The sequence below is a fragment of the Sebastes umbrosus genome, chromosome 20, assembly GCF_015220745.1.
Source record: "Sebastes umbrosus isolate fSebUmb1 chromosome 20, fSebUmb1.pri, whole genome shotgun sequence".
NCBI classification, from domain to species: Eukaryota; Metazoa; Chordata; class Actinopteri; order Perciformes; family Sebastidae; genus Sebastes; species Sebastes umbrosus.
The window spans coordinates 11,387,336-11,408,948 of NC_051288.1; the positions used below are offsets into that span (position 1 = coordinate 11,387,336).

The 21,613-nt window shown below is 38.9% G+C and overlaps 1 protein-coding gene across 4 annotated transcripts; it reads left to right on the forward strand.

Moving 5' to 3' along the window:
* The first annotated feature begins 541 nt into the window (after positions 1 to 541).
* Positions 542 to 13,762, forward strand: LOC119479866 (sodium-dependent neutral amino acid transporter B(0)AT2-like). 4 transcript variants are annotated; one of them, XM_037755833.1, is made up of 12 exons: positions 542 to 652; positions 4,019 to 4,238; positions 6,068 to 6,225; positions 6,433 to 6,553; positions 6,676 to 6,851; positions 8,915 to 9,025; positions 9,124 to 9,365; positions 9,550 to 9,733; positions 9,842 to 10,043; positions 10,504 to 10,663; positions 10,790 to 10,952; positions 11,673 to 13,762. In XM_037755833.1, exons 2-12 carry the CDS (start codon positions 4,019 to 4,021, stop codon positions 11,919 to 11,921), a joined length of 1,986 nt encoding a protein of 661 aa, XP_037611761.1. In that variant the 5' UTR covers positions 542 to 652; the 3' UTR covers positions 11,922 to 13,762. The 4 variants fall into 4 exon arrangements, with proteins under 4 accessions (XP_037611761.1, XP_037611765.1, XP_037611762.1 ...); XM_037755837.1 differs by having other exon boundaries at positions 567 to 647; XM_037755834.1 differs by lacking the exon at positions 542 to 652 and adding an exon at positions 2,306 to 2,352.
* The last annotated feature ends 7,851 nt before the right edge of the window (positions 13,763 to 21,613 follow it).

Consider the following 21,613-nt stretch of genomic DNA (forward strand, 5'->3'; position numbering starts at 1 on the left):
AGCTTTCTGTGGTCCATGTTCAGTGTGGTACACACCATGATGCCAAACAGCACAGTGACTACTTTTCACCCTTTAAATAGGCAGACTGACTGATTACAAGTTTGAAGATACCTGTGATGCTATTTACAGGACACACCTTAGTTTAATATGTCCCTATGGTCAAATTATTTTACATCTTTTCTAGGGGTACCATCATTTTTGTCCTGGCCAGTTTCATTAGTTTGTTTTTTAAAATGATTCTGTTGAACCACAATTCAAAAACAATATCTGATTTCCATTAGTTAATTTTCAGTAAATTTGTATTTATTATTACTTTTGTCAGTTTCAAGTTATTTCAGTGACCATTGTGGGTTTTTCTCTCTTTAATGGAAGGGTACCAACAACTTTGCCTACGTCTGTATAATGTAGCCTTACATGCATTAGGTTGCAGTGATGTAGGTGCAACCATAGGCTACATAGAAGTGAGGTATCACATTTCACAACAGTGCTTTATTGGAGGTGGACAAGTCTCCATGTTATCCTCCAATAGAGGAGATAGATAGGCGGAGTCAGGTGAAGCAGCAGCAAAGCGAGGAGGAGGTCGCCACTTGACTTTGGTTTTTTAAGGACATCTGAAAACTTCTCAAGGATTTCTATCATTACATACAGTAAGGTATTTATCACTTATTAATAAATACATCATGTTATTTCCAAGCGCATAGATTATGATGTGGTATAGTGAGTTAACAGTGGCAGTAGACTGTGTTTCATTTGCTTCCAAAACAGGCATACGTGGCATCCAGTGCGTGTGTGTGTTTGTGTGCGTGTGTGTGCTGTCACTGCCAGGTCAGTGCCACTGTGAATGAATCCTGCTGTGGGACTGATGAAAAGAAAAAGTAGTGTAGTTTGTTTGCCTAAACTAATAATGAATGGTGTTACAGCCCCTGTTCAAGGAGGTGAATTTACTCCAGTCTAACAGAAAAACATGCTCAATGACAGGAGCCGACTATTGCATCAGCCTTCACTGAGGATACTTTATGTTTTTATTTTATGGGTGGAGAAAGTAAATATTTGCCACGTGTTATGTTTGACAATCCATGGATCAAAGGAGATCAAATGACTCAACTTTATTCCATCAGCATTACTATTTAATTATATTATGTCCTGTTAATTACAGACAATCATTGCAATGACAAATAATAAAAGAAGAGTGTGTTAAAGTGGGTGTTTAACCTGCATGGCAGCAGTATTCACACGTGTTGGAAAATAAACTTAAATCTTCAGAGGATCAGTGTTTAGGTATATGATGCGTTCAGGCTCATCCTGTGAATGTGAGAAAAATGGGTTTCAATCATGAGGACCATTTAAAATGAGCTAAAAGCTGCAAATAGATGTCGATTCGGGCCTTATAGTAATAAAGAAAATAATAATAAATAAAAAAAATAAAATAAAGTCAGAAGTTTAGGAGAAAAAAGACATAGTATTATGATAATAAAGTAACAATATTAGTATATATATATGTATAGTAGTATAGTAGTAGTAATTTTACGTGTTATTTTATTCTCATTATATTACGACTCTTTTCTCGTAAAGTTATGACTTTATTCTGGTAATATTACGACTTTTTTCTTGAAACGTTGTGACTTTATTCTCGTATTACTACGAATTTTTTATCGTAAAGTTATAACTTTATTCTCGTTATATTACGACTTTTTTATCGTAAAGTTATGACTTTATTCTGGTAATATTACGACTTTTTTCTCGTAACGTTGTGACTTTATTCTCGAAATCTCAGATTTTTTCCCCCTCAATGTGGCCCCATACCTCACCGCAAATGTTTTGCAATTTTTTTTTTGCCTAAAATGGCTCTTTTTAAAGTAAAGGTTGCCGACCCCTGCTTTATAATGAAGCAATTAGCCATCACCATTAATCATCCGGGCAGAAAATTAATAGTCAACTTTTTTTGATAATTGATGAATTTCTCAAATTATTAATAACAATAAAAAAGACATTCACTGTTTTTTTTTTTTTATCATTGTCAATTTAATACATTTTTGGGGGTTTTGGATTATTAGTTGAACAAAAACAAGCAATTTGAAGACTTAACCTTAGACTCTGAAAAACTCTGAACTTTTCAATATTTTATATAATTTTGTAGACGATTAATCGATTAATTGCACAAAATAATCGACACATATAGATAATACATTTTAATAATTAATAGATAATGAAAATAACCATTAGTCGCTCTCCACAGGGTGGTTGTGTCTATGGAGCTGCAGATTCCGTGCAGCCCTGAAAGCAGCACTATAGTAAGTTTAGTGTGTATTGCATCAGACGGAAGAAAGAAACAAACCCACGAACACGCGCGCGGTAAGACAACCACCGCATTCAACGCATCTATATCTCACTTATCTTTCTATAGAGTAAAATATCAACGTATCCGATATGTTACATTTAATTAGACAAGTAGAAACGGAAGAATAGATCCGTGTGATAACAATCTGCAGCTACACGTGTTCGTTTCCTCCTTTGAACGGATCAAATAATCTCTCCTCTCCATCTCCGGTTGTTTGTTCTACCTCTACGCCCTCCGGTCAGTGCTGTTTATCAGAAGTGAGTCCAGACCGTCTACAGTCTCTCTGGTCCAGACAAAGACAGATGGTTCAGGGGGATTTAGCTACAATACTTCAGATACCTGCAGAGATGCTACAACTTCCTTCATCTCTTAACAGTGAGAACGATATGAACCTTTTATTATAAGGACTAAATGTTCTAAGCAGGGAATGAAATTAGCACCTGCCACCTGTCAAATAACAGGGTAAATGTTGTCTGTGGCATGTAAACATTTCATTTATTATTTTATTATTTTTAAAAAGCAATTCCTAAATTAAAAATAGTCAGGATTAAGGTTACATGATCCATATTTCTACTGTATGTTACCACTGACTCAGTGTTTACTAGGGGTGGACGAAAATATTGAAAATAGAGAGTATTTCAATATTATGTTTAGTGATACTGTATCGATTCTCAAAAACCCTGTAATGATTTCTAATTAATAGTTTACAAGCAAAGATTAACTCAGTCAATACTTTATTTTATTTGAAAAGAGAAATGCAAATCCTACTATTCCGATTGCATAAAAAAGTAAAAAAATTGTACTCAAATTTTATGCATATGGTGTTTTTTTTTTACTATGATCGTTTTCCTAAAATTAGATTTAAAAAAATCACAATATATTGCTTTGCTTACAGTACTGCAGTATATTGAATCGTAACCCCTGTATCATGATAGGTATCGTATCCCAGACCAGCCCTAGTGTTTACAAGTCTAAAGCGTTCTACATAGATTTCAGAAGTGGCACACAAAAAAATTGAATGGTCGGTAGAAATGTTCAGTGTCCTGCCACATTGGCGGATGAGGAAAAAGGTTCATTTCAGACCCTGGAAGTGACATATGCGAGGAGATATGGTTATTGGACCCATCTAGTCTAATCAAAGATTATTTTACCCAAAGCCCAGGTATCGCTATCGGTATTGGAAAAGTCGGATCGGTGCGTCCCTTATTTCAGTCCATCAGCACCACACCTACAACCTCCAAAATGACCTTAAGGTTGATTTAACACTCTAAAACTATAAAAAGAACTAACTCATTACAGGGCTGTTGAGTTAGACTTGATTTGTTTTAGCTTGGTGTACCTAAATAATAAATTGGCAACACACACAAACACACACACACACACACACACACACAAACACACACACACACACACGCACACACACAGCACCAGAGAAAATCTGTGAAACCGTGTCATTGAAGTCTATTTGTGGTACACCACAAGTGAAGGCCACAAATGACTGTGCATCATCCACAAAACAACTCCACAAGCCCCCATAAATCTACAAAGAATCAACAGGATAACTGTGTGTCGGCCGTCATGAATGATCAGCCACTGTCTTGCTTCACCAGCGTAGTGATTTTGTAGCCTGCTGCTTCACATTCAGAGCAGTTTCATTCTTTTTTGTCTTCTGTCCCCTAGATGGAGAAGCAGCCCCTGCCAACTGACGATGACAGGACAGGAACCACAGAGTCGGAGATCGACGGTTACGCCGCTGAGGAGAACCAGCAGGACTCGTCTGAGCCTGTCGCTCGAGCAGGGTGGAACAGTAAAATAGAGTATTTTTTGGCTCAGGTTGGATTCAGCGTCGGGCTCGGCAACGTCTGGAGGTTTCCATATTTATGCCATCAAAATGGAGGGGGTGAGTACCTATTATTGTTAGATCCATGTTAGATGGCTGTCACAGGATTGGGTTCTGTGGGTCCAATGGGACCAAACACAATGTTGTGGGTGCAGAATATACAGCATTTAGTCAGCGTCATCATCACAGGGCGAGCACGTGATGAAAGTGAGAGAGAGTATCAGAAAAAGCATGTATGTAAATGCATTATCTACCAACTGCATGCCTCCAACTCTGAGCAGCACTCTTATTACACGGCTGTGTTGAATACTCAATTCTGATTGGTCAATTATGGCATTCTACGGTCGGTTATTTCTTTATAGCAGACCGCTTCTATCTATAACAGAACGTTGCTGCGGACGCAGTTCTGATGTCGGACTCTGGCACAGAACATTTTCGTGTCAAATTTTAGATTTCTTAAGTAAGTAGCCGTGTAATAAGCGGGATAATGTACAGCGAGCTGGTCATTGTTGCGAATTTCACCCTGAAGGGGTTACATAAACTACATGTTTTGCATAAACTATCTATGAACAACACTAAATACTGCTTCCCTGAAGTCTGTTGTTCCAACACCTGAGGCCTGTACTACGAAGCAGGATTTGCGGTTAGCGAGGTAACTTCAGGGTTAACTCTGGGTTTTCCGTCCTATGAAGGTGGATCACTTCTTACCGGGGTAGATCGCCATGGTAACTGATGCCGAACACCTAACCTGCTCCGGAGCAGGTTATGTTCCAGATAAGAGATCAACTCGTATAAAAGCACCGCCTACTGACCAATCCGAGCTCAGTGCGCGGATCGTATCGTAATATTACACACATAAGAAGAAGTTTAAGTCATAATCCAGGCTAAAAACAACAACACAGTTTAAACTGACAAATGCAGGAAGGACAGCTGGCTGTATGCTGTGGGTGCTTCCCGCTTTGAATTTTATTTTCATACTTCTTTTTTAACTTCCTCTTGAGTCCGTTTCACACCACCTGAGCATAGTTAGGTATAATCCAGTCATCCGTTACACATTTAAAAGCTATTTATATCTAGACGAGTATATCTTACTTTTGAGTGTTCCATTAAATTAATAAGTCTGTTAATTTATGCATTCACGCATCGGGAGATTTTTCTTTTGCGAGCTGTTCTTCCTGCATTTGGCAGCTTCAACTGTGTAACTTTTCGTCTGGATAAAGTGTTTAACTTCTTCGTATTTGTCTAATATAGTTTACTCTTCCTTTGTAAAATGTGCCGCTCTGCCTGTCTGTCTGCAAATCTGTGGACTTGTCCATGTTTGTGATTGGTCACATGCTGCAGACACCTCCCCGTTCATGTGAACGCGCTCACAGCCAGACTGAGCAACCCTGGGTTGATTTACCGAGTTGATAACCACCTTCGTGGGAATGCTTGGCACGATCTTGTTTGTTAGGGTTAGTGAAGCCAGATATGGAGAAGATACCCTGGGTATGTTGAACTCGCTTCGTAGTACAGGCCTCTGGCTTATATCTGTCGCCAGGGGAAACTATGTAAACTCTACATAAATACAAGGACACAATTCACAACGATTTAATACATTTTTGGTTCCGACGGCAGTTGACAGTGACGAGGCAGACAGGAAACAAGGGGAGAGAGAGCGAGTGTGATGTGCAACAAAGCTCCCTGGCCAAAATTGAACTTGCAACATTGCGGATATGTGCCATGCGTTGTAACCGTTCAGTTACCAAGGCGCTCCGTTTTTGTAGATTTCAAAATAATCCAAAAGAGTTTCATGTGTCTTATTTATCCTTTTACATCATTTTTGTTCAGAGTATCAGCTCGTGGTGCTCATTTGTTAAAACCGAGTGCTGGTCACCTCTTCTCCTCAGGAGCTTTCCTCCTCCTGTACGTGCTGCTGATGCTGGTTGTGGGGATTCCCTTGTTCTTCCTGGAGCTGGCGGCCGGTCAGGCCATCCGACAGGGCAGCATCGGAGTGTGGAAGTTCATCTCCCCCAGGCTGGAAGGGATCGGCTACTCCAGCTGTGTGGTAAGATACCGATTATTAATTGATTGACCCACCTTCTAATACTATACAGTTGTGCAGTATATGATGTTGAATATATTCCAGGTGACGTTTTTTGTGGTAAATTTGTGCTCTAGGCAGTAATTTCCTGTTTGCCACCGTCTCGAAAAGCACAGTTACATAGTGTAATTTTCTTAAGAACCTGATAATATTGTTCTCAAATGTCCTCAGGTGTGTTTCTTCGTGGCTCTCTACTACAACGTGATCCTTGCATGGAGTCTTTTCTATCTTGGGAGCTCGTTCCAGCACCCTTTACCTTGGGAACAGTGTCCAGAACAGGGGAATGTAACAGGTAAACACATAGCATTAAAACTGACAAGACATGAAGAGTTATTAAATTGTAAATGTATTAGCTGTGTGTCACAAGTAAGACTCGTAACTGATCATCTTTTTTTTTCTTTCTCTTCACACCAGTAAAAGAATGTGAAAAGAGCTCCCCCACATCATATTTCTGGTACCGCAAAGCTTTGGATATCACAGACTCGATAGATGAGACGGGTTCTTTCAACCCTTACATCGTGTGCTGTCTGCTGGCGGCCTGGACCATCGTGTGCCTGGGGATGTTCAAGGGTATCAAGTCTTCTGTCAAGGTAACCGTGTGGCCTGTTGTGGCTCCTGGCTTTCAAAGGGTTGATTTGACTATCAAGGAAACTGTGCCGTTAGAAAGATGTGCTATTTATTACTCATGTTTAACAGCCCTCGGATGTTTCAGTAGAGGTGTGATAATCAGGAGCTTTAAACGTTGCAAGTACTGAACTGAAGCGTTTTCCAGTCCGTTACTAGATGATGTACTGCTTCAAACACAGTTTTAAAGTCTCTTTACCTGCATTATGATATGGATATATAGCAGTCGGATGGTTCATATTTGCAGGACAAATATTAGGGATGGGAATCAACAGAGGCCCCACGATACTTAAGTCCCAAATATTTTTTTGGAATAATATATATATATAATACATACAGAGCTATTAGAAAGGTGCCGAATAAAAATATGTCTTTTCCTGATTAAAAAAAAATATTGTGATTGTGAATAAATGATTTAAAAAAAGTTGGCGGGTCTAGAATTAATGTTTTGTTCATATCTGCGGAAGATATCTGACGTTTGGTTCCCACTTCTAACAAGGCTTGTGAGCCAATAGAATAACGATGTTGGTATCACGTGGTATCTCTGGGTCGTCAGTTAGTGTGGCAAAAACGGATAAATGGTTGAGATTGACGGTAAGTTCCTGGAGTTGTTGTGAAGTAAATGCAGTAAAACGGAGGAGGGAGAATGAAATATCTAGCGGCTGAATGTTATCAATGTTATCAATACAGTAGCACCTTTAAGATTGAACCTGCTACAACCTCTGAAAGACAGAATAGCAGTCGGATTAAGAGGTTATTAGTTTATATAATAAAAGATCGATACTTGACGACCGCGTATCGACATTGTCGCGCGAAATATCTTGATACTACGCTGTATCCATTTTCCCCCCACCCCTAACAAGTTAATTTTGATTACCATAACAGTGTTTACTTTGGGACCATCTGAGCGTTAAATAACAAATGTGACCAGAGGTCCTTAATGGAAAACACTGACATAATGACTATCCCGTGCTACATTGTTTGGGCATTCACAGTTGGGTCAAATCCCAGTCATGTGTTGGGTCTTAAGAGTTCAGGGTTATTGTGGGTGAAGGAATCTCTCTGGAATGTGTGGCTTAGGTGTTCCCCCGCTTCAAAATCCACTCCATGTGTTAAAGTATTGGGGGAGTTTTGTGAATTAACCTTGGTTCTCTGTGTTGTTTGTTTTCCCTAACACACATCAGTTAGTTCAGTCTCAGTAGAGCTTTACATTATAACCACCTTCAGGGTGACGTTTGTATTACCAACCATGTCTGGTGGTGGTTCATGTTTACTTAACAAACAGAGGAATTTAACTCTGCCTAGAACAAACATACTGAATCAGGTGTGGAAATAATTACCTACTGTATTTAATGTTATAGCTAACAGCTGAGGGGAAGTTTTAATGCCGCTCACACACACACATCAGGTGTTTCACGCACTTACTGACTTAATCATCTCAAGTATAAGGGCCATATGTTCAGTGTGCAACAAGCAGCAGGCTTTACACTTACGATTAGATGAAACAGATCAGTTATCTCTGTGGGGGGAATGGGTTGTTATAGCAGCACTTGAGGGAGCCTTTTTTAATCCAAAGTGTCTGTACGTTAGGGGTGGGAAAAATACCAGACTGATATATTTAATATATATATATATACATATATATATATATATATATATTTTAGACATCTCTGACTACATACATGCTGAAAATCAAACACATTTATTGTATTAATTTAGATATTTTCCAAAGTAAAAGTCCGTAGAAGTGTATGATTCAACTTTTTCTCATGGTCTAGTGTTAAAAAAGTTAACAAAAAACGCATTAAATCATAATATCGAATCGCAATACTTGTAGAATTGCAATATTTAATATTTAAAAATCGCAATACATATTGAATCGGCACCCTAGTATCGTGATAGTATCAAATCGGAAGATAGGTGTATCGTCCCAGCCCTACTGTGCGCGTAGGCAAAACCAAACAACTGATGTCTACTGGTAGCTGTCTGGATTCACTTGTTAATGTAATCATTCTTTGTCACTTCCTAGGTTATGTACTTCTCCTCCGTCTTCCCCTACGTGGTGCTGTTCTGCTTCCTCGTCCGAGGGCTCCTGCTGGACGGGGCCTGGGAGGGAATCACCTATATGTTCTACCCCAAGGTATCCGCAGATAAAATGTCTGGTCGAGTGTAGAAAAGAGAGGGCAGATCTGAAAAATGTCCCTGACGCATCCCGTTGTTCCCTCTGTACATCTCTAGCTGGAAATCTGGGGAAACGTGCAGGTGTGGCGGCAGGCAGCCACGCAGGTCTTCTTCGCTTTAGGTCTTGGCTTCGGGTCCATTATCGCCTACTCCTCCTACAATCCCAAGAACAACAACTGCCACCGCGACGCCTTCACCGTCGCCACCATAAACTTCCTCACATCTGTGCTGGCCACTCTGGTGGTGTTCGCCGTGCTCGGCTTCCGCGCCAAAGACAAGACCATGGCATGTGTGGTCAGGTACGGAATCTAACATGTCATTGATTTGTTTGTTTTTTTACTTAAGACATCTGCCGCAGTTTCTTTAATTCTCCATGCATCGCAAAATATTTAGTATGCCTCTCAAATTTGTTCAGATCTTGATATGTCTTGTTGCATAAACTGTATGTTTACAGTTGTGTTTATGTCTTTTTTCTTTTCTTAGTAATATGAAGGAGTTATCAGAGCAGTTTCTCAGCGGTAATTTGGACACAAACCTGATGCCAAAGTTCAACTATTCTGATCCTAGCTCTGTGGCTCTGGAGGACTACAGGTCCTGGTTTGAACAGTATGGAAATCAGGTCCCTGGCAATTTAACAGACTGTGACCTGGAAAAACAGATGCAGCAGGTAAATATTGAGTTTTTGGACTAACATCAATTTGCTTTTGTGGATTTTTTTTTGTATTTTGTGTGTTGTACATTAAAGCTAAATCTGGCATTCTTGTTTGTGTTTCAGGGCGTGGAGGGCACAGGCCTTGCTTTTATTGCCTTCACCGAGGCCATGTCGCTCCTGCCCGGCAGCCCCTTCTGGTCAGCGCTCTTCTTCCTCATGCTGCTCAACTTAGGGCTCAGCACCATGTTTGGCACTATGGAGGGCATCCTCGCCCCGCTCACTGACCGCTTCAAAATTCTGGCCAACAACAAAACCAAATTCACGAGTAAACAACTTTTTTTTTTTTACCTCAGCCATTGCATTTATGTCACACATGTAAGCCTCGACGTCACATTGACTAAATTCATTTGGTTTAATTACTCAGCCTTGAGTCCAAGTGGTATTTTAACAACTAAGCTTCAAGTTTTGATCAAAGGGATGGACTGGACAACTCTTTGCACAATGCTCCAAACAATTGTACAATTGTATGTTTCCCATTAAGTGCAGTGTAAGTCTTACCTCATTACCCTGCTAGCAGATATCTCACTCTGTCATTTTGCACAGAGTTACAGCCAGTAGATCAGTGTCTTGCCACATCCATCAGCAGATTTCACTGACACCTTCAAGCAGAAAGGGAGCAAAATCAGTTAATTTACCTTCTGAAGTTATTCAAGACGAACCACAAATGTATCCACAGTGTTTGATTGCCTGCGCTCTCTTTTCAAGACATGTTTATGTTGTTGCAGTTTTCAGCTGCCTCATCGGCTTTCTAATCGGCCTGCTCTTCACCCAGCGATGTGGGAACTACTTTGTGACGATGTTCGATGATTACTCCGCCACGCTGCCCCTCATCATTGTGGTGGTTTTTGAGGCCATCAGTGTGTCTTGGCTGTATGGAGCTGATAGGTGAGGTCTATTTTCAGATTGTCTTAAATCTTTTAATTCCATGTAAATGTCAACTAATCAGTTTAGTTCAATGAGTCTTATCAGTGTAATTTGTGAACGTTAACCACTCTACTGTGTTTTCTGAAGGTTCCTTGATGACTGTGAGGCAATGCTGGGCTGGCGTCCCTATGTGATTTACAAATACCTGTGGAAATACATCTGCCCGTTGGCTATGATTGGGCTGCTGGGCGCCACCACCATTCGCATATTCATCAAACGCCCCACTTATCTGGCATGGAACCAAGAGAAGGTATGGAGAATTGTATTAAAGAGAAAAAATACACCCTTAAAGGCTTTTACACACCGGGAGCGTGACTAATATACCACATGAAAATGCAAAATATAATGTCTAGGGCTTTTATTGTGAAAGGTAAGAACAGAAAGAGTGGATCTGGTCTGTGCTGCCTTTGTCAAGGTCGAAAGGAGTAATATAATTTGCTGTCTTGGTTCGGACTATGGACCCACGTCTTGTTGTTTCTTAAATATAGGTGCCACTCAACCCGTTCCGCACAAAGTGATTGGTTGATGCCTTTTATTCGCGGTGCTAAAGCTTCAAAAATCAACCTTGTTTCGAAAAAAAAGTGTGCTGGTTTTTCGCTCGTGACAAAAACAACAGTTTGAAAAAACTATATTGAATGATGCCGGTTGTAAAGGTCTTTAAACGTGTTAACACTGACCAAAAAAAACAACTATTTGAGATGGGATGTTGCATTGATGCATTTATGTTTTTGTTTGTGGAGTATTTTTCACTATTTTAACTATCTCAAACATCAGCAGCTTTAGGAAGTGCAGCCACAAGACGTGTAAAAGACAAAACAGCCTTTAAAAACTATAGCAAATGGTCTCTACACACCTACTTCCCACGATGAAAGGAATAATTGATGGGGAATATCTCTTAGTTCACACTGAATATGTAAAGCAGAGTAGTTCTCAGTTCCTTGAGTGATTAATTTGATTCCTTTTCCTTCAGGCTTCTGAGGAGTACCTGGAGTACCCGGGCTGGGCTCTGGCTGTTATGGCTCTTCTTATCATATTTGCTATGATGCCCGTCCCAGTGGGCTTGATCCACGCTGTTCTGCAGGACAGAACAAGGCGAACAGCCAGAGATACAGAGACTGGTCAGTACAGCGTTGTTAGCACCGATGACATGTGTGATTCTCCCATGACTGACATGTCAGAACTGGACCGAACGAACGGGACCGCTGCTTCCTTCTCCTAAACGCGGGACATGATGTTACACATGACTTGTCAACATTTCAGTGGGCCATTTTGAAGGACAATTGAATTATCTCACAGCTTTAAGTGGGAAAATGGGGGCAAAAGATTCCTTATTTTAATATTTAAAACATTTTTCCACTTCTTTTTTTTTTTTACTGAAGTCCATCCAAAGTATCCAGAGAACAATACTTTAAAAAAATACTACTGCTCCAACAAGAACAACGTAAACAAAAGTTTGTACAATGGAAAATATGGAACAAATAACTTATTGCTGCGTGGTAAAACAAGGTAGAATAACTGTTGATTGTTACAGAGTTGTTGTCCAAATGAGCAAAAAAAAACAATGTGTTTTCAGTATATGTATATTTGTCGTCCATTTATCTTTAAATATCTTACATGTTTCACCTTTTTATAAAAGCACTCTTATGTGAGATTCACCATCGTTTCAAGAATCCATACATGCCACTATGGCAATGAAAAGTTATCATCATCTTACCAAAAGGTTCAAAAGTCTCTGTTGCATGTGTTTAAAGCTCTTGTTTGTTTTTTACCTTTTTATAATGCACTCTTTTACAGCACAGTGAATGTGACAATTGTTACGGAAATTGTTTTAGGCTGATTTGAGTTGGAGTTACAACAAAAAAAGCTGAGCCTGAATTAAAACTGAATCTGTGTGTAAGGCAACAAGAGGTACAATGCATACTGTTACATCAGGAAAGAGCTAATTCAGCTATGTTGAGATTTGTGACAGTATTAATGCTATTCACTACACAGAAGCCATTCGACCATGTTTACAGCAACAAAAAAAAAAAAACAGAGTCACTGATTTGGTTGTACAGTTTGATATTATACTGTAGGTATATTGTAATTCATACAGGTAATGGTATGTTAACATTCTCTGTTCAAACCAACCTGAAATCCCTCCGCTGTTACACAGCATCAGAGCATTCGGTTTTACGGTGATTGTTATTTTAAGATCACTGTTGTTTTTTTATTGGTAAAAAATATCAAGTCAGGCTCTGAAACGTGTAAATTTCCATCATCCTGTCGTGTTGATTTCTGTGATTTCAGACAAAACCAGTCTATCAATCATTGGCACAAGGACTGTTGGCAGCCTACTGCCTGATCTTAGCCGGTTTGTCAAGTGACAGCATGGTACAGATATTAAGGTAAACCCTTATTTGTAATGTAAATATGTAAATAGTGCAAGTAGAAACTCTTCAAGAAAATCATTTTTCTGTCATTTGTTATTTGTAAATTGGAAATTTGCATGATACGTTTTTGTTTTCTTAAGCTCACGTTTAGGAGGAAACAAGTTGCATGTTGGATTAAACAGGCTGGACAAAGACCACTGACCAGACAACGTAGTCCTTTACTTCAGAGTTAAAGGAACAGTGTGTAACATTTAGGGGGCTCTATTAGCAGAAATGGAATATAATATTCATATTGTTTTCATTAGTGTATAATCACCTGAAACTGCTGGTGATGCCACTAAATCCTACACACTGCTCCTTTAAGTGAAGACTATGATGTAATTTATGTGTTTATTTTGTAAAAATACTTTTTTAAACTTACATTTTCAGTGGGTTACTATCAACATGAATTGAACTCATGCTGTTTTGTTTGTATATTTACCAAAACTAAGTGCCTTCAGATTGAATTAGGCTGATGATGATGATGATGTTAAAGGCATTCCAGCATATGTATAGTTTTAAAGACATTTCTTTTGATAGATTTCACTTTTCAATTGTGTATTTAGTCTGTGGTCTGTATAAAATGAGTTTTTAAGAAAATGTAATATGTAATATATTTTTGCCCTTTTATTAAAGCATTACAGCATTATTGAAAGAATCTTCGTTGTTTGACATGTAGGGTAAGCTTGTTAAATGGTTTTCTATATTTACATTTGCTCCGATCAATCGACCACCACACGTTATTGGCTGATATTAGTTCCAAATAGTTTGATCGGTGGTCTCGGATGACGCAAAACGCAAGATTTTCTCTACGCACCACTAAAATGGCTTCATCAGAATTGGCTGATATTTCCTCATTTCTTAATTTTAATGCATAGTATACATATTCAATGTTGTTAAGAATAGTTAAATAAATAATGCTACATGATAAATAGAAGGCTTTAAACAGACCCCATGATTGATGATCAATATCGGCCGATATTGCTTCCAGTGATCGGCCCCAAAAATCCAGATTGGAGCACCCTTAATTCTTAGAAATTGATATTGAGGACGTCTGTTTCATTTAAAAAAAAGGGCACTAAATGCACATCTGAATAAAACAAGTTAGACCTGAGCAGTTTAAAGGAAATACTCGATTAAAACTGGTAAATACAAGTGGATTCCCAACAGTGTAGTTACTGTAATTGAAAAGACAGATAAGTTGTTTTTCTACCCTTTTGGTATAAATTTGTCAAATGCAATATTTTATGTTTTGTCGTATCCTGTCACTTCATGGTGTGTACAGTACAGCTGGCTGGTGATTATAGTTTCAGTCCAGGGTTTTGAGTGCATGAAAGTGTTCTCAGTGTTTGCTAACCAAGGCCAGCTTCAGAGCAGAAAGCAGGGGTTAGTGACAACTGGGATGAGAGGCAGGAATTTGAACTACTCCCTCAAATGTTTTCTTTCTTTTCTTTATCTAGTCGAGGCTTGCTGAGAATGAACTTCTACATGTTTACTTGGAAAGCACAGCACACACGTTTCTGGTGTTTGTTACGGGGCTTCTCCACTGAAGCATTTGGTGGTTACATCACTTTCTTTAAAGCTCAGAAATGCTGGCATTGTTTTTTTAAAGGACCAGTGTGTAACATTTCGGGGGATCTATTGGCAAAAATGGAATATAATATTAATAAGTGTGTTTTCTTTAGTGTATAATCACCTGAAAATAAGAATCATTGTGTTTTCATTACATTAGAATGGGCTGTTTATATCTACATACGGAGCGGGTCCTCTTCACGGTCAAACCAAACACTGGCTCTAGATGGGGCCATTTGTGTTTTCGCGTCGGCCAGCGTAGTTCTTCAACATGCTTGGCACACGTTAGAAAATTCAGTTGGTCGCAATCTGCAACCTCACCGCTAGATGCCACTAAATCCTACACACTGCACCTTTTAATTAAGGAGTACAGAGCATTTCTTCAGTCATGCTCCCCACCAAAACCCACTTCCATCTCTTGCCAATACGCGTTGGTCTCACAACAAAGTTGTTCTTTGTACAAGTGTTGCTGAAATTTGACCTCCTCAGACTTTTTCCCTTCTCCATGCACCTTGGAAGTAGATGAGGTCGTGCCAGAAACCCCCCACTCTGCAGCCCATCTGCACCATTATCTACTAGGGAAGCATATCAAGACTGCAAAGGTAAACATCTGAACAGCTGTATACGAGCGAGGACAACATGTAGAGGTAATGTGACGATTTGCTTTCCTTATTGACCTGTGATTGTACAGGTTGAAACTGAATCTGTCCCCCTCAGCTCTGACTTTGTGTCTTTAGTTTGTGTCTGTAAAAGTCTGGCAGCTCATATTTGCAGAATACATGCAGGTGGCCTGAAACATGCTGTTCAAGGCTATCAAGACATGTGTTAAGACAGCTGGCCCATTGCAGCTTTAGTCTTTGAAACACTGTTTTGACTGTTGGACACAGTGAACACATTTCTTTGTTTTTCTTCCATATCTTATCAGTCCTGAAGCAGTTTGAATGTCCTTGCAAGGCTGTGCAGACGATTGAAGTTGGACACACAGCGCCCGGACTGAACTGTTTCAAACCACTCAGCTCAGTGGATCAAATATTAGACTGTTAAGGTGACTAATGAAACAATGTAGATCTCTATCTTAAGAGTAGAGTGAAATATCCAGGTTGTTTTTTTAGGAAAATTTGGCATCCATCATTAATAGATGAGGGGATAAATGAATTTCACAATAAAATAACTTAATATAATCTTTATCCATGAAAATCCCTCAAGTTACTGTATTCTGTTATTTTTCATATTTAAATAAAAAATAAATGCTTGTAATTCTAGATCTAATCCTATAGTTTTTTTTTTGCATAATAGTTGTATGAACTTTATCAATCATATGAGATTGAAGCAGTACGTTTATGTGTCAGCAGGGAGCTCTGTTGCACTCATGTTCTCTGCTGAACAACATCATGTTACAGCAGGTTGTTGTGTGACCTCTGCAAAAACGCTTCAAGCTCTCATTTGGTAACAGTAGACGGCTCTTTATTCCCTCATCACAGCTTTAATTGTGTTTGGAAAGACCTGAATAAAAAACTGATTTCACTTGTTGTGAGCGAGCAACCACTGTCCTCTCTCCAGTTTCATTGTGCCAGAGAAGAACTTGTTAAAGGAAAGCCTCTGAATGAATTGTTTCCCTTTGTGTATCTCAACATAGCTCGTGTTTAAGCCATTCTACATGTATGTGCTTGTGTGGAAGAGTGCTCACAGGTGTCCCCATGGAAATCATAGGTGTCTGGGGAGGCCAGTTGTCTTGGATGCAGCTTCACTTCAGTCAGCCAGAGAGGCAGAGACGACAGGACCAACACCCAGCAGAGAAACACACGACGTCCTCACTTCGATCTAAGGTAAGTGACATGACAAGATAGATTTTAAAATGTTAAAACTTGCCTTTGCATTACAGTGAATGTGTTTGTCTGTGTGTGTAAGATTGGGACTTTATTATAACTATGAACAACATGCTGTAGAGTATGAAAAACAACTGCAATATTTGACTATTATTAAACTCCCTGTTAGACCTTCAGATACTATTGATTATATTTTTTGGAAGCATCTTAATTTTCATTTTGCAGACGTGCGTAGTGGACGAGCCACATGGCGGGCTTGGCAGCTCTCTGCCTGCTGCTGGTGTTTCCACTGAGCAGCTCCCAGAGCACCCTGCAGTCTGAGCAGGAGATCAATGCCCATCAGGCCCCGGCGGCAGCGCCTCCACCTCCACCACAAATACGGGACCTACTCAGAAAAGAGGAAACGACTCATTTAAATGCAAAGCGGACATGTAAGTGTAGTTCAAAGAAATATTGCTCAATACAACCACAAAATATCCGTCCTGCACAATGTTAATGTCAGAGAGGCAGCATAAAACTTCTGACTGATGTTTCTTCGTGACTCCACAGACGCCCATGCAGACAAAGATAACGCAAAAGTGGGTCTGTTCATCGCCGCGGCCATGGGAACCTTCGCTCTGATGGCTGCGGTGTACTGCATCTACAACAAGTTCTACACCAAACAGCAGTACCTGCACACCCAGCTTAACGACGACTCAGGTAGATTCATAGCACTGTTATTAAATTCTTATTGCATTAGTGCCTCTTTCAGTCTTACATGACTGATGAAACTGCAGCCCTGTGGTATCAAATTTAATTGCATTGCCTGCGGGGACGGTAAAAATACACACGTCTTATCGGCCTTCACTACAAAGTGGCACTACAACAGAGAAAACTGAAACAAAAGGGACAACTGTGAGCACAGAAACTTGTCTCACAGAGTGATAAGAGGAAAAAGCTAAAGATTGAAAAAGAGACATTCTTCTCATCAGCAGAGAAAACGGGACTCATCATCTGCTCTTTTTCCCTCTCTCGTCTCTTGGGTATCATTTGTTGTAAAGCATTACAGGCCGGCTGGGTTATTAAATGTGAGCGTGCTGTGTCGTGCTTATTGACGTTCAAAATTACTTCTTGGAAGTGATGCACTTCCTGCTTGCTGCCATTCGGAAGCACTAATAAATGGTGTAGCTTTAATAGTAGAAGTACAACAGTGAATGTGTATATAGATATGGATACAGAAACATGACTCATAATGATGTTTGCAACTAAACTTAATTATGCTCTATCATGTGAGCTAATACATAAAAAAAAATGTTTAAGGGAAATCTACAAATTTCAAGTTCGGATCCTTAAATACATATATGTGTCCGCAGATTTGACCACAGACCCCATGGACCCTCCCCCCGTGTTTTTCAACGCCTCTGCTGGCTCCAGTTCGGTAGACGTACGGCGAGCCGGTGGTTACGGCTCGCTGTCGGACACTCCGTCCATCATCTCCGTGCCACCCTGCCTGTCCCCTCCTCCCACTTCCATGCCCTTCCCTCCCCTCTTCCTCTCCTCTCACTCTCTGAGAACTATATCAGCCAGGGATCTGGAGAAGAGCTGTATCTGATATTAAATGCTTAGTTAGTAGCAGTGTGACACTTTTAAATGACAGTAAAGAAGAAGTAGGTCAATGTGCATGTTGTTTTCCAATATCTATACACATCAAAGTTTTCATTTTTGCAGGCATATGCTTTTGCACATATAGCCCGAGGTTTTTGAACAGTAGTATGCGAAAGAATAGAGGGGACTTTTTCAGCAACATCTGGTGGTAGAATATACAGGAGAGTCCTGTTACAATTGTCAACCATGTTGCCCTTTCACTGCCCATAACCACCACCAAATCTGCCCCAAAACATATGCCTGTGCATCACAACCATGTATGAACTACAGTCATTTGTGCCGTATATTTTCACAGTTACAAAAAAATAGATCTTTCCTGCACCTTATCTAATACCACCCGTCCTTTCTGTTGTCATCCAGTACGGTATACCAGAAAATAAACTGTCCAGAGATGAAAGAAACGTTGTCTTGCTCATTTCTACTTTTTATGATCAATAATTAAAGTCCCTAGTTACACACAAAATCAGACTGAAATAGAGTAATTAGTTACTAACATTAACGGTGGCTCCATGCTATTTAAGTGTTTTTCTTACTGTGATATGTCAAGATGCCTTTGGTGAAAAAGGCCTATTGCCTGTTTCTTTCATGGACCTTTAATGGATTTTAAAAAAGTAGATTAAATTACTTCAAGTCATGCATCCAGTCACATTTTGAACACATTGGTAGATGGCACATTGTTCTTCGAAGACTTAGAGAAACACACTTATAATGGCAATTTTTTTCTTATCAACTCTATGTTCTTGATAGATGGCACATCACTAATACACAGTAAATATTAAAATGATCATTTGGTTATTTTTTTGTGCCCTTTTGGCCAACTCAATATACAGTCAGCTCCATATCGGTATATTTAAAAGGAACACAGGATGGTGGTGAACATTTGCTTCACCCTAAATTCTGCAAAGATAACCAGAGAAAGCAGCTCTTTGCTATGCATTTTTTAATTTAGCTTCATAAGTCCATGAAGGGATTACTGAACGGGCCTACCGAGCACAGGCCCAGGGGCCCAAAGTGTCAGGGGCCCCCCTGGCCTTTACCTGAAAACCGTCACTCGAAGAGATGCGTTCCAACAAGGAGGAGACTCAAAACCAAAAGCACTACAAAGAGACACAAAATGACTACAAAGACACAAAATGACCTCAAAGAGACACAAATGACTACAAAGAGACACAAACAGCTATAAAGAAGGCACAAATAACTACAAAGAGACACAAAATGACCTCAAAGAGACACAAATAACTACAAATAGACACAAAATTACCTCAAAGAGACACAAAATGACTACAAAGACACAAATAGCTACAAAGAGACACAAAATGACAAAAAAATACACAAAATGACCTCAAAGTTACACAAATGATTATAAAGAGACACAAAACAACTAAAAGGAAACACAGATAACTACAAAGAGACACAAAACGACCTGAAAAGACACAAAATTACCTCAAAGAGACACTAAACGACTACAAAGAGACACAAAACAACTACAAAGAGACGGAAAACAACTACAAGGAACAAAACAACTACAGAGAGATGGAAAACAACTACAAGGACACAAAACCACAAAAGATACAAAATGACCAAAGAGACACACAGTGACCAAAAAAAGACACAAAATGGCCACAAAGAGACACAAAACAACTTAAAGATGCATAACAACTACAATGAAACACTGTGTGTCTCGCTCCTGGTGGGGCCTTTTGCATGTCTGTGCCCATTGTCTCATAATCCACCCATGCATAACCCTAATCCCCGTTATAAATGGAAGGTATCGAGCAGTAAAGGTGGTTGCAGTAATGATGCATTATGACAGCAAAAGCTCAAATTTACATTAACTCAGAAGTTTTGCAAAAAAAATCTGTATTTTTACTAGATTCCATGAAATCCTTTTCTTCTAACTAATAATTAATAAAATAATTGTTAAAATATAGTCATAAACCTCTAAAAAACAGAATAATTATCTTTAAAAAGGATCAAGAAAGGCTTAAATACAGAAAATTACGATTGTGATTACAAAACATACTGTAAATCTAAGACCATTTACAGATAAGTCACAAATGAAACATGTAATTTGTTTTCTGTCATTTTGAAATACAGACAACAAATGTAAAATTTCTTTAAAAAACTATATTTTTACAGTGTAAATATGTTTATGTAAATGTCTGAGTAAAACCAAATAAAGGAAAAACAAAATGAAAAAAATAAATAAAACTCAAATAATCGTCTCAAAACCAAAAGAACTACAAAGAGACACAAAATGACTACAAAGACACACAAACAGCTACAAAGAAGGCACAAAGAGACACAAAATGACCAAAAAATACACAAAATGACCTCAAAGAGACACAAACAGCTACAAAGAAGGCACAAATAACTACAAAGAGACACAAAATCACTACAAAGACACACAAACAGCTACAAAGAAGGCACAAAGAGACACAAAATGACAAAAAAATACACAAAATGACCTCAAAGTTACACAAATGATTACAAAGAGACACAAAACGACCTGAAAAGACACAAAATTACCTCAAAGAGACACTAAACGACTACAAAAAGATACAAAACAACTACAAAGAGACTGAAAAACAACTACAAGGACACCGAAAGATACAAAATGACCAAAGAGACACACAGTGACCAAAAAAAGACACAAAATGGCCACAAAGAGACACAAAACAACTTAAAGATGCATAACAACTACAATGAAACACTGTGTGTCTTGCTCCTGGTGGGGCCTTTTGCATGTCTGTGCCCATTGTCTCATAATCCACCCATGCATAACCCTAATCCCCGTTATAAATGGAAGGTATCGAGCAGTAAAGGTGGTTGCAGTAATGATGCATTATGACAGCAAAAGCTCAAATTTACATTAACTCAGAAGTTTTGCAAAAAAAAATCTGTATTTTTACTAGATTCCATGAAATCCTTTTCTTCTAACTAATAATTAATAAAATAATTGTTAAAATATAGTCATAAACCTCTAAAAAACAGAATAATTATCTTTAAAAAGGATCAAGAAAGGCTTAAATACAGAAAATTACGATTGTGATTACAAAACATACTGTAAATCTAAGACCATTTACAGATAAGTCACAAATGAAACATGTAATTTGTTTTCTGTCATTTTGAAATACAGACAAAAAAATGTAAAATTTCTTTAAAAAACTATATTTTTACAGTGTAAATATGTTTATGTAAATGTCTGAGTAAAACCAAATAAAGGAAAAACAAAATGAAAAAAATAAATAAAACTCAAATAATCGTCGGTCCAACCCAGAATCATCTCAGCCTTATAAATACCCTGGATCTCTGACAATAAGCTCCGATCGGACACTGTTTACTCCAACTCTCTCTCCATTCAAGGCTTGTGCCGGTCCAAGAATAGTCAGTACTTAAACCGGCCGGCTGGCTGCGAGGAAAGGAAGTGACATGCTCCCTTCCACTCACACTACACA